At 41.3% G+C, this 14,024-nt stretch overlaps 1 protein-coding gene and 1 long non-coding RNA gene across 3 annotated transcripts in view; one reads left to right on the top strand and one right to left on the bottom strand.

Moving 5' to 3' along the window:
- Positions 1-8,646, bottom strand: part of LOC107383914 (adenylate cyclase type 1) — a 35,985-nt gene extending 27,339 nt beyond the window's left edge. For both annotated transcript variants that reach the window (XM_015956809.3, XM_015956810.3), the window contains exons 1-3: positions 7,181-8,646; positions 3,475-3,624; positions 3,129-3,247 (exon numbers count right to left, since the gene is read on the bottom strand). In XM_015956809.3, coding sequence (XP_015812295.3) covers positions 3,129-3,247; positions 3,475-3,624; positions 7,181-7,789 — 878 coding nt within the window. In that variant the 5' untranslated portion in view covers positions 7,790-8,646. The remainder of the gene's footprint in view (positions 1-3,128; positions 3,248-3,474; positions 3,625-7,180) is intronic.
- On the top strand, positions 7,991-9,568 carry LOC129163403 (uncharacterized). Its single transcript, XR_008563289.2, has 3 exons — positions 7,991-8,131; positions 9,092-9,176; positions 9,295-9,568. It is a non-coding gene; the product is annotated as an uncharacterized lncRNA (long non-coding RNA).
- Positions 9,569-14,024: the final 4,456 nt, after the last annotated feature.

Genomic DNA, 14,024 nt, shown 5'->3' with positions numbered 1-14,024 from the left:
TATTGATTGTTTAAGATTTAATCTTTGAAGAAACCTAAGAAAAGAAGTTCCTTGTTGTAAAACAATACAAAAATGTAGCTGACTTTTATACAATCTTCAAAAGACATCCCAGTATACAATTTTAGATATTATTTTTTTCTACTTTTACGCTTTTCTGGAAACACATTAAACTAAATACAGGATCCTAAATTCTCGTGGCAATTAATGATGCACAGATGCAGGGCAAATGTCCTCCATAAAACAGCAGTAAATCTTTCTAAATCAGCAGTGAGATGATCTTTTTTAAATTAATTTCCTTGTCATTAAGGTGACATTCTTATATTTAACACTAGTTTTTTTAAGAGATTTTGTCAACACCTGATATATGTCTGTAACCAATAAGAAGCTAAAACAACATCAATTGCATCAGTTTGACAAATTTTCTAAGTTTTGCATATGCGTGCTACAGAGTACGTTTTTTAAAAGAAATATGCATGTTTTTGTTGAAAAGCTCATTCCTACTAAAACATCTTAATCAGCTGGGGAAAAACTGACAAAAATACAACGACTTCTTTAAGAAAGCAACAGAAAAAAGCGTGACAACGACAGAATTAAGCTATTCAAGCACTGCTTTTATCACTAAAACATTTTTAGGGCTGTGGAACTTTAAAGCCTTGCTCCAGCTGAAGATTTTTTTAGGGAAAATTGCAGAAATTCTTCTAAACAAGCCACAGAGTACAAAAACAATTAATCCTGCAAAAAATCGGAGGTCATCAGACAACCATCCCCATCTCTCACTCTCACTTAACTGCACACACACACACACACACACACACACGCCTTCATTCATCATTTCCTTTCCACAGGCACTTATTTGTAGAAAGTTATTTCTCCAATTATGCAAACATCTCCTTCTCCTCTCTGGGAGGCATTGCTGTTGCTACTCTAGGTAGACGTGATGTCAATTTAATCTGAAGCTGAAGATACCAGCCGCGTGTCAGTCCACGGGTTTGCACTGGATGGACCCCTCTGGAAATGTTACGTGGGCAGCAGATATGCCGACGCTAGTTTAATAAAAGTGCAACATGCTTATGACTACTTTTAGACTGTGCACATTATTATGTATTTGTGCAAATATGCATCTGCACCAATTGCATATTGTTGTGTCAGAGACCCCAGCAGGTGATTTGAGATTGTTTGAATTTATTTATTTTTTCTTCAGTTGTTTTAAGAGCTCATTTAACCAACTTTACAATGTAAATGTGTTTTTGTCAACAATAAATAAATAAATATATACAAATGAGTTTAGCAGCTTTCATTAGTATCTTTCACTTACTTTATAACAATTCTCTAAATGTGTTTGTATTGTATTTTGCTTGGTTTTGATTCAAGAGCTTATTGTTTGTTTGAATATTAATGAATATGAAGAGTGCAATGAACAGCGGCTGCGCAGTGGCGCAGTGGTTAGAGCTGTTGCTTGGGATCTTTCTGCATGGAGCTTGCATGTTCTCCCTGTGCATGCGTGGGTTCTCTCCGGGTGCTCCGGCTTCCTCCCACAGTCCAAAAAAAACATGGCTGTTAGGTTGATTGGTCTGTCCAAATTGTCCTTAGGTGTGTGTGTGTGTGTGTGTGTGTGTGTGTGTGTGTGTGTGTGTGTGTGTGTGTGTGTGTGTGTGTGTGTGTGTGTGTGTGTGTGTGTGTGTGTGTGTGTGTGTGTGTGTGTGTGTGTGTGTGTGTAAGTGTGCATGATTGTTTGTCCTGTGTGTCTCTGTGTTGCCCTGCGATGGACTGGCTCTCTGTCCAGGCTGTACCCCGCCTGATTGCCCATTGGCCACTGGAGATAGGCACCAGCCCCCCACCCCGCGACCCTGAGTGGACAAAGCGGGTTCAGAAAAGGGATGGATGGATGCAATGAACAGCTGTGCTAGACTTTGATTTAACTAAGTTTTTATAAATAGTCCACACATCACGTTTCATTTTCAAACCCTTTTTTTCTGGTTTGATTAGGGTTAGGGTTTGATCCTGAATCACCTTTTCAGACATTCTTACATTAAAATAAGAATTTCTAGTACACTGTACTTCTCATGGTTTAGTTTCCAAATATAGTCCTCCGGAAATTACGTCATTTCCTACCTAGATAGATCTGTCTTAAAAGGAGGCTTCAAAAGATTTCAAGGAAAAAAGCAATCAGCGGGGCTCCACAGAGATCTGTCCATATTTACCAAGCGCGCAGTGCACCCGCAAGCACACGCACGCACGCCGCAAGAGCATTACACAACAAGAATTTAGTCTCCATTGCATTTAATCCCCTGCAGCAACTTAATCCAGAGGCTAAGCAAACTCTCGTCCTCGAGCCTCCCTGCTGTTCTGAGAAAACAGAGGAGGAGAACAAGTGCCAAAGATGAGATGAAAACACAAGGAAACGTTAGAGCTGAGAGAGCAGATCTGACAATACAGCTGGTGGAGCACAGAAAAAAGGAGGAATCAGGCTGAGGAAACTATGAGAGAATGGAAAAGTGATTGGTGTGTTGTTTTATTTGTCTTTTTCAAACTGCCTAACTGGTTTCTGACAAAGAGTTAAAGGTCAAACGCTTTCAAACCAGTGATATAAAGGAAAGCGTATGAGCTGGAATTAAAGCCCTAGTTAATAAGAACTCATAGCCGTGCACTTGAGGGGAATTTGGAGAATTGCATACTTAATGTGAGGATTTTAATTTGCCACAAATTAAGAGGTAGATTCAGGTACAGCTTCAGTTCGTTTGCTAGAGCTGCTTTGCTTCTGCCTGAAATGAAAATGGTTTTAAATAAATAATAAATAAGCATTTATAAAATGTATTTCCAACTGAAGTTAATTGCGACAACTGTTAAAATAATTGTTTTATTTGCAGTTTTGTAGAAATGTGCTAAAAATTAAAGAAAGCAAACCAATTTTCTCCATCTCTCCCGCTGCAGTCTTCTAAGGATTTTTTTTGTTGTTACTCAAAAATTTAATACCAGCTTTAAAGAAAAAGAAAGACACTGTAAAAGCAACATCTTTTCCGAAATTTTGTCTTTTTTGTTACCAATATAATATTTCTAAAAAAAAATTAAAAGCCACCAAAAGTCACGACACCTGAGTCAGCTCAGCTGATCGCACCACACACTCCTACCTGACATTGTCATGACGCTGGATGTAGATTTTGTGAAAGATCCTTTCAGGGGGTTTTAGGAAATCCTCCTTCATCTCCATAGCTACGTTCCTGGGCAACAGACTCATTAGCAGGCGCTCCTGTATTTTTGCAAGTGTTAAAGAGAGAGAGAGAGAGGGGGGGGGGGGGGGTAAGAATATAAAGCATTTGTGATTAATAAAGTGAAACACAGGAACATTTTTTTAGGAAAAGACGTGTTAGTGGCAGAAAGAAATGTGGTAGACAAAAAGGCATGAAGACTAACACCTGGATCTGAGGAACACATCTAATTAAAGCTCTGATCTGGTGAGTGTACAGGTGCTTCTACCTGTTTCTCGTTCTCATCCTCCATGCGGAGTTTTTCCTCGATGCAGTTGCGAGCCTGCAGGAAGGCCTTCCTCTGAGCACGCTCTGTTAGGATGCGCACAAACAGTCCTGACAGGTTGACACTGGTGAACAAGACTGTATTTGCAACCAGCTGTGAAACAGATAAATATGAGGCACTGTTTAAACTTTTTGGATCAGGCTCATGCAGTGTTGAGTAAAGATGTCGTTTGCTGGTCACCTTAATTATTTTTAGTCATGACAAGTGATTTATGTATATGTCTTGTGATTAATTTCTCAAAAAAGTGCAAAAAAAACCTAAATTTATATAATTTCAACATCTTGAAACTTGAGTAAGGTCAGTGCGCCACAGATGGGTGGAAAAGAGAAAATGTGTGTCTTTATTTAGAGTATTTTTGGTGCTCGATCACCTGAGAACCTGTGCTCTGATCATCCATCACAGCAGCTGCAGCAAAACATTTAACCTTGTGCAGGACACAACTTTCAACCACAGTGATGCTGCTGAGAGGCTGGCTCTGTACACAGGCATGGTTCTGTGATCGTTTCTGAAGTGTGTACAAATACATTTGTTTTAATCACGTTGTTGTTTTCTTTATAATGTTGTTAGAGTTAGTACTGGTCTACACAACTCAGCAGAAAGCCAAAAAGTTGGGAAGTATAGGCCAATTGATGCAAAGTGAAGATCAATTCAGCCATGGCTCATTTTAAATGTTTTGCTGCCACCCAGTACGTTCAAGCTTGAGGAAGTTAATGAAATGTAGTAAATTATAATTCTTTTTCATTTTAGTCATGCAAGGTTAAGGTCATCTTATTGTCAACTACATGTGCAAAAATGAACACTCTCCCAAGGCTTTAGTACAACATTTAGAGGTATTAAACAACAACAGCTGGACACTAGATTTGACAAAACTGCAAAGTACAATCCAACAGTACAACATTTAAAGGGATAGTATGTACTTTGCTTGCTTTTAGCACTCCCTAGTGCCCGTTGATAATTATCTGTGGTCAAAACAAAAGTGAAACTGTCTCCTGGCTGTGATTTTGCCTTTTTAACACCTTAATCTAACAGCTGATACATCTCCTCAGCCTTCATCGGTTTCTACAAGAGGGGTTAATCACTAAATTAAACAAATCAGCTGTGTTCATGATCTAAAACATGCAGGAAATGTGCTGGAAGAAGATTGCAGTGCCAGGTATGTAAACTCAGTTTTTTTCTATGTCCACAGGTGGCGGCCGGCACTCTAAAGTTGCAAATGCGGTATTCGGGCCACAGAGGGCAGTGGGAGTCTAAGTGATGTTTCACTAATCCTGTAAAGGGTCTTTTTAGCACATCCAGGCTCATGAAAACAATTTAAAATATGGAAAAAGTTGCAGAGAATCCCTTTAAAACTTAACAGCATCAGTCTGCACAAAGGTGACACAAAGCGGTCCTAAAGTGACATGTGGATGGTGACGAGTTTGAGGTTATTTTGATCGAGCAGGTAAGAGGCACATTTTTCACCTATAAAGTTGTGAATTGACATTTTTCACTGTTCTGTGGAAGTAGGGATGATGGTGGCTGGGATGTGTGGGGTCACTCCACACAGCTCATGTGTTACGGTTGCCAGTCTGGCCAGGGAAGAGCAGGAGCCAGGATCACCCAGCTCTGGTGAATCGGCCTGACACCGCCCCTCAGGCCCTGTCCACACGTAGCCGGGGATCTGCCAAAACGTAGATATTTTTCTACGTTTTGGCCTGTCATCCACACGAAAACTGAGTTTTTTCACACGAAAATTGATCTTTTTAAAAACTCCGGCCAAAGTGAAGATCTGCGTTTTCTCCCTTTTGGGTGTCTGCGTGTGGACGGACATAACCAGAGTTTTAAGGTCCGCAACGTCACTTCCCGCGACAAAAAAATGCTGACATCACGTGTGCGACCTGTGTTTACACTAGCCGACAGCATGGATGCCCTCAGAGCTGCGCTCGCTTTATCAATTGTCCAAGCGCTTTTTGCTTGTTTGTTTTTGCAAGCGGAATTACTGCTCCTTGCGGAAGACCACAGACGAAGGACGAGGTTAAGAACGGGGGAAGTACTGCCACCTACAGGTCTGGCATGTCCTTAACAACGTATTTATCCGGGTACGTGTGGACAGAGTTTTGTTTTTTTAAATGAGGTGGTGTGGATACAATTTTTTGGAGGGGCGGATATTTGTTTTGTTTTTTTTAAAACCGGCTACGTGTGGACTAGGCCTCATTCTCCTCTCTCCCAGGCTGCTGAGGAGCACAGCTGAGCTGCATCTGGTTGATTGCCAACACCTGTATGAAAGGCTGTGCCTTCAGCAGTCTGGGAGGCAGCAGTGCAGGGGTTCTGCTGTCCTCCTGGTTTTTAGTTTGGTTTCAACCCCTTTCGTTTAGATTCATGTGGATGAGTTTTAAACTTTGGTTTGGTTTTTAACTCTTAGTAAGAAGTTTTTGGACGATCCAGTGGGATCTTTTTTGCAGTTTGGTTTTAAGGTTAACTTTGTGGCAATTTTACTGATCTCAGTTTTAAACACCCTCGTTGTGGTAAAGCTTTTTAAAATAAGTTTTTACCAGGTGTTTTAGTCAGTATATTGTTTTGGAACTTTTATCAACTTCGGGTTTTTAAAACACCTTCTGTTCGGTTAAGCTTTTAACAAAGCTCTAACCAGGTGTTTTTATAGTTGATAATTTGTTGTGATGTTAACCTTTTAGAGAGATCTGTTTGCATGTTTTTAGAATCTTTTTCTTACAATAAAACCCTTTTAATATCCACTGTCCAGTCTTCATGTTACCCCCATCCCTCACTTTTTAACAACACCTGTCGGGGACATAACATCATGTCTGAGCATAATGGATTAGCTGTTTCTGGTTGCACGGCCAGCCTTCACCTGGCTACGCAGGCATCACAGATAATAAGCAGGAAAAAAACTAAAACATGTCCGAATCTAATGATGTGATGAATGTCTTGTTTATTCTGCCCCAATCCTGAATCTTCATGTTGCATGTAAGCAGAAGGTTCCAGGCCCTCCTTAAGGAGTTTTCCCTGTGTGACAACACCAATGTGACAGAAATAGATATTTAAATTGTTCAGCATTTTCTCTTATAGCTCTCAACTAACAAGTGTGACTTTGTCCTCTTTCTTTTTTTCAGAAGCATGTAGTTCAAGTCTGCGACCCTCAAAGTTGCCCTACTTTTGGTGTGAGCAGGGCGTCTCGCTTTCAAGCCAACTCCTTTGGGACTGAAAGATTCCCTCGAAGATAATGCCACTGGTTTACGAACAGGCTTGAATGTTGCACACATCAACACAACGTACCGCTTTCACCATGTTTGAGGAAAGATACAAACAACGATTTATTAATGTTGTATGGGGGAAAAAAAAATAAAACTCATGCTTGCACAAAATGTATGTAGCCACAGCTTCTCGGCAAAGTTAAAGATCAAGTTTCTGATCAAAATGAGAAAATGTTGGTATTGCTGAATCATTTGACTCAGTTTGTGGAAACCTAAGAAGATCGTTTCGTTAGTTAGGGAGCTGTCCCTGGTGCTGAAACCAACTCTAAACCATGTATCTCGTTCTTGGCTTTTTGATATCTTATATCTAGTGAAAGAACAACTTTTATTCATACATATGGTCATTAAACTCGTCTATTAATTTAATATTACAAACCTGAAGCGTGTCACCTACTCACCGTTCTCCAGAGTTTCTGTGTTTTCACTGTGACCGAGGCTGCGGTCACAATCAAATGCGAGACGGACACCATGATCCCAAAAACAACAGCCAGGAGTGTCCGCACAGGTAGCAGCGCGTAGGCGACGAAGGTGACCAGGATGAGCTGCCACACGCCCTGGTCTGGGGACGTCGGGGGCTCCATTCCCATCGCGCCCAGGGAGAAGGGACAGCACAGGAAGGAGAAGGTGAACCCGAAGAGCAGCGTCAGGTTCACGATCTGTTGGAGCTGAGTCACTTGCAGGTATTTGACATTAGTTACTATAAAAAGGGAGAGGAAGATGACGCCGTGAACCGGGTGGGACCCTTTGGAGATGGTGAGGCTGGGGCCGGACAGCAACTCCACCACAGCCAGGGTGGCAGAAGCGAAGATGAGGACCGCCAGGGCTTTGAGGGTGGACGTCTGCTCCAGTTTCAGATTGTAGTTCTGGAAGAGGGACTCGAGTTCCTTGCAGTCGAACTCGTCCTCGCAAGCGATCGTGGTCAAGGGGACGCCCGGGGGGCAGTGACTTCTCTTCCGCCTGGTTTTGACTTTCTGAAACGGTATTTCCTCCATGTCAGTGCCATTCATAAACTGAATGCCTGCACACAGCTTGGGCTCAAACACGGGATGCCACGCTGACGCACAGAATCGGAGCAGATGGTGCCAGTCGCGCTCAGTGAGCCGAAAGACGAGCGTCCCGGAGAGCGGAGGCTGACCGGTGGCCACAGACGCGCTCCACGCTATCCACAGGTTGGACAGGGTTCTTCTGAGACATCAGCCAGGGAGAACATCTCTCATTTCCAGGCTGTCTTTGGACAACAAAAAACTGCAAAAAATTAAAATAATAATATATATTTACATATGAACATAAGCCAATGGAAAATTCTGCTCCGCACGAGGAACAACGCGCACGACGTCTAGTTCTGGATGGTAACAGCTTTTTTTTCTTTTTTTTTTTTTCTTTTTTTGCGGGGCTCAGATAGGATCACGCCTGCGCATACTGAGGTGAAGATAAGACACGTCTGAGCTCCTCAGTCAAGACGTACTGAATGGAGCAGCTCCAGAGCTTCCCTCCTTCTCTGCTGTCCGCCTGCGCGTGTTTCCATCGTTAAAGCCTTTTGTAATCTAATATTTTCAGTGACCATTTATGCTCTTCCTTCCTCGTGCATGAGAGGGGGAAGACGCGGCGTCCTCTTGGCATCACCTCATGAGATTTTAGGACTAAGACAGCCTCAGTCACCCCCAAAAAAGAAAGAAAAAAACAGCACCCCTTTGGCATTCCGAGGGAGGTGTCTCATACCAGCAGAACATTACTCATCAGTCACTGGCTGCCATTTCCATTACCCATCAGTGCTAGAGAGGGAAGAAAAGTGACAGATGGACGGTCAATGCCAAAGTCCAGCACTCGACAGTGATACCACGACTCTCACACGCCCTTTGCAACCCCCCCCCCCCCCCCCCCCCACACACACACACACACACACTGTCTCTTCAGCTCAGCTGCTCCAGCTTCCCCCAGAACGATAGTGTGTGGCAAGTAAACGAAGAAGGTGTGAAAACAGAGAAAAAGGGAGGCTTTGGTAAATTATGAAACTCTTCTAAAATCGTGCGTGGGAACCTGGGATTCATCTGCAGTATGGCATTTAATTTTGTTCATTCTAAACCGGTTAAGGCAGAGCTGCTTTTACATATTCTACATAAAACTAAATATTGAAATATTCTTTGACGAGGTTAAATATTCAAAAATGTTTAAACAATGAACTGAGGTAATTATATTCTCAGGTCAGGGACATAAATACTTATTTGCCGCAGTGCAATACAAAAACAAACATTTGTCAAAAATCATACAATGTGATTTCCTGATATGTGTTTAAATGCTGTCTCTCACAGTAAGATTGCACCTACACTGTGGATTTCAGACCCCTCCATGATTTCTAAGTGGGAGAACTTGCTAAATCGCAGGGCGATCAAATACGTATGTTCCTCGCTGTTTCCTTTCTTATTCATATTTTTTGAAACAATATTTGTATCCATTAATCAACCTCTGCAGTGTTTCCTGTTATTTCAGCTGTTAACTTCATGTTTTTCTCCAGATGCTTTTTTCTCTTCAGAGAAGCTGCACCAGGTCTGATGTTCTGAGCTGTGATCCCTTCATGGAGAGAGCCATTGGCTGCCAACATTTTCCCTGTCATATGAATCTTTTACTTTCTTTAACATAGAAAGTACTGAAAGGTCATCTGTTTATTTATTTGTGTATCTGCCCCTTCTTCTCAAACCCCCCAGTATGTGCATCAGAAAAGCAAACTATTGCTGTAAACAGTCAGTGTTGTTGTTTTAAATGCATTTAAACACATTTGTCGTGCTGAAGGCGACCTGGTTTTTATTGAGCAGAAACACCCAGACAATGCGGTAGGAACTTGACTTCATCTGCATATAAACAGCTCAGGGGGACTGATAACAGTAACTTCCAGCAGTGACTGAATCATGGAAGCAGTCTTCTGATATCATCACCATAAAGTAACATCTGTAACACCATCAAACGGTAGAGTACCGAATAAGCTGTTCTGCAGTGTTGTTGTTGTCTATTCCTTTGGCCGTTTTTCATATCCTGTTTTAACTTTGTCTCCTTCACCACCTGGACTTAACTAAGCAAATAGGTAGGAGCCTCCTATTGGATAATTGCTGCATGGGCAATTATCTTTCAGCTGGCAACAAGTTATTTAACCCCAGCTGATGCAACAAGTTGCTTCTCAAGTCTTAAACAATTGTCTGGTGGAAAAGATGTTAGTCTGTTTGAGAAGGGTCAGATCATTGGCATGCATCAAGCAGAGAAAACATCTAAGGAGATTGCAGAAGCTACTAAAACTGGAAGACCTGTCCAATGCATTATTAAAGCTGGTCTGATGAGTCCAGATGGAACCAGCTCCGGAGTGATGGGTGCATCAAGGTAAGAAGAGAGACAGATGAAGTGATGCACCCATCATGCCTACAGTGCCTACTGTACAAGCTTGTGGGAGCAGTGCTATGATCTGGGGTTGCTACAGTTGGTCAGGTTTAGGTTCAGCAATGGGATGTGCTTCAAGAATGAGGTCAGCTGGCCACCTGAATATCCCGAATGACCAGGTTATTCCATCTTCCCTGATGGAACGATTATATCCCAAGATGACAATGCCAGGATTCATCAGGCTCAGATAGTGAAAGAGTGGTTCAGGGAGCATGAGACATGATTTTCCACACATGGATTGGCCACCACAGAGTCCAGACCTTAACCCCATTGAGAATCTCTGGGATGTGCTGGAGAAGGCTTTGTGCAGCAGTGAGACTCTACCATCATCAGTGCAAGATCTTGGTGAAACAATGCTACACGGGATGGAAATAAATCTTGTAACAATGCCTCAGCGAGTGTGTGTCGTAATCAAAGCTAAAAGTGGTCCAACAAAATATTGGAGTGTGTGACCTTTATTTTGGTGATGACATATTTTTTTTTGTCTGGCAGTGTATTTGTGTTGCAATAAGCTAACAGGAAGAATTCCAAAATGAGCACATGTCGCCACCTACTGTACCGGAGTGGAACAAACTTCATTTGAGTTCGGTTTTCTACTGTACATGTAAACTAGGATAAAGGATCCCAGCTCATTACTTTAGATTGACTTAGATTTGCGTGTAAATGCACTGTGTGAGTCGTGACATACTGAGCCAGGCTTTGTTGGAGGGTTCTGCCTGTTAAAGGGACTTCTCCTTTCCACTGTTGCCATATACTTGCTTGTTATGAGGATTTCTGTGAAGTGACCGACACGACAAGTCAGTGAGTCAATGCATCTGCTGGGTTTTCCTAACTAAAAATAGCATAATGAACTGAACTCAGTGCATTGATAAGTAAGTTCATTTGAATTGTTACTGTGTTGTTAGATGGCACTTGTTGTGAATTGTAAATAAACCAAAATGTATGGAATTATTCTTTGACAAGATCAAATATTATAAAAATGTTTAGACAAGTAACTGAGTTTGATATTATCTCAGTTCAGGGACGCAAATACAAATATTTTTATCATAATAAAGAAAATAAGGTGAAATGATCAGTTTCACCTTTTCCTTTTGGATCCCTGCCATTTCTGTGGTCTTTCTCTCTCTGGGGTGCAGGATGTAGGACACATTGCATCTGGCTGATATTCCTGTCTTATCTGCAAAGCTTCGACTCATTTTCACCAGACCTAATTAGCTGACACATAAACATGACAACCACGTTATTGTATGTCGCCCATCTCACCAAGGTGACATGCAAATGAGACAACATGCTTTTATCATTCTGTAGTCAGTCGACCTCGGCGTAATTATTCTGGCAGTGATTTTTCTGTCTGTGCTTTGATCAATGTTTCAACATTTCTTGTGCAGCAAATGAATGTCGCTCTTTCTTAATTTCATAAGATTTTTCAGGTTTCTGTTGGGCAAATGATACACTGCATTTAAACAAAATGGAACCAAAACATCCAAGTGTACATACATTGCAGTGAAATAGATTTTTTTTATGTTTAACCACACTGAAGAGTTTTCCTGCAAAAAAAGCCTGACATTCTCCTTCAGAATTATCTGTTAAAAAGCAGAATTCATGGTTCCAAAAATCACAATATGTTTTTTTCCACTTCCAACATCATCTTTCATTGTTGGAATGATTTTGTTTTTTTCTGAAATGCAGCGTTAGATTTGCACCAGATGGAGCGGTTTTCTAATAAATAAACAAACAAACAAATAAATAAATATACTACTAATGCCACTCTTGTCTTGCCAGCTCACATTATTTGTCCCCAGACATGTTGGTAATCATTAAGAAGAAGAAGAAGAAGAAGACATATTTTTTAATAGTGCCTCTCAAGATAAAGTTAACAAGTGCTTCACAAGAACAATAATACAATAAAAGATTTTTTAAAGGGTCCAAGGCTATTTTGGTTTACTTTTAGCACCCCCTAGTGTCCATTTGTTGAACCAACAGCAAAATCTATCTCAGTGAAATGCGTTTGTCTTTCTTAACACCTTATTCTAACAGCTGAAACGTCTCCCCAGCCTTCCTTAGTGTATACAGGAGTGATTCATCACTAAGTTAAACAAATCAGCTGTGTTCATGATCTAAAACACGCAGGACACGTGCTGGAAGCAGACTGCAGCAACAGGTATGTCAGCTCCAGAGTCACCCGCCAGTGTGGAGCTGGAGGTAGAATATTCTGGCCACAGGGGGCGATAGAGGCTGGGTGGTCTTTCATTAACCAGAAAGGGTAGGGAACCTTGGTCCTAGAGAGCTGCTATAGGTGTTTTATAATGTCCTCCCTAGGATGCCGACTGTACAACTGGCACAGGACTACATATGTAAACTAGTCTATGGATAACTCTGGCATGTTTCAGTGTGACTGATGTTAACATGCGCTGTACTGATTATTAAATAAATAAATTGAAAATTTAATTGAATTTAGATGTTTCCTGCTTCAACACACCTGTTTTTCATCAGCAGGTGATTAACAGGCTTCTACAGAGCCTGATGAGCTGCTGAAAAGGTGAATTAACTGTGGTGAAGCAGGGAAACAACTAAAACATGTTGGACTGTGGCTCTCCAGGACCAGGGTTCTCTACCCCTGCCGTAAAAGGTCATTTTTGCACATAATGGCTCAAAAATGTATTTAAAAATATGAAAAAGTTGTCCCTTTAAAAGGATTATAGTAAAAAATAGGGAAAAATTTTGAAAAATCTACATAAAATATGTGAATGAAAACAACAAAGAAAAAAGGGTAAGTATCCCCAAAAAGATTGAAATGGCAGAAACACCAGCTTGAAAAGAAGCTGAGGAAGATATAGATGAACAAGAAGTTATGCAAAAGCCAGCCTGAACAGATGAGTTTTGATCTGCTTTTTAAAGGAGACCGTTGAGTCCACTCGTCTGCAGCTCAGGGGGAGAGTTCCAGAGTCTGGGGGCCAGAGCAGCAAACGATCAGTCACCTTGGGTCTTTAGCTAGATGTTTTTGGCACCAGTAAGCCTCACTTAATTAAGGTCTTCACCATGACCAAGTGAGCCCTACTGGGCTTGAGACGCTGTTCTGGGATCTGTGGTTCTTGAACTGCTTAAGAACAGGAACCTTTGAGGTAACTAACCATACTTCGATCCACCGGTTCTATTGAATTGATTTCTTAAATCTGAGGTCTGGTAGTAATCAGGCTTGGGTGGGGCTAGCCAAGCTGCACTCAGCGTTACAAACAATGCGGTTAATTAAAATCAAGTCATGGTTAAAAAACTGATCAATTACATTTGATCAGATAGGTTTGGGTAACCTTTAACCCAAACAAACTAAATCATTATTTGATAACAACATTTTGTATTAACTAAGGTAATCCTTGAGTGAGGATGTGGAGCGCTGCTGAGGATGTCGTCTTTTGGCCCAAATAAAGAAAAGGGCAGAGTCATTGTGTGGTATGTTGTTCCCTCTGCTGTCGATGGCTTAGGGTCCCATCTTCTCAGAACAAAGAGAGGTTATATGGGAGTTCACGCCACAAAGCTGTACTCCAAGGGCATTGGAGACAAAAGACAGAAAACAGGCAGCTTCCTGCTGCTTTTCTGTAAGTTGTGCTCTCCTCCTCTGTCTGCTTTCTAATTCTCTCTCTGACTCTTTCATCCCACAAAAAGCATCTCAGACTAAAAGACAAAATAAATAAATAACTAAATAAATAAAAACCCTGAGCATCTAAATTTGTGTGAAACAGATGTTAATCTCTCTGACATGTCTGCACTGCATATTCTTTTTTTCCCCACAGATTTTTTTGAAGCTCATTATTTAGCATTTAG

Source organism: Nothobranchius furzeri, chromosome 11 (assembly GCF_043380555.1).
Source record: "Nothobranchius furzeri strain GRZ-AD chromosome 11, NfurGRZ-RIMD1, whole genome shotgun sequence".
NCBI lineage: Eukaryota > Metazoa > Chordata > Actinopteri > Cyprinodontiformes > Nothobranchiidae > Nothobranchius > Nothobranchius furzeri.
This window is presented reverse-complemented; position numbering and strand designations above follow the sequence as displayed.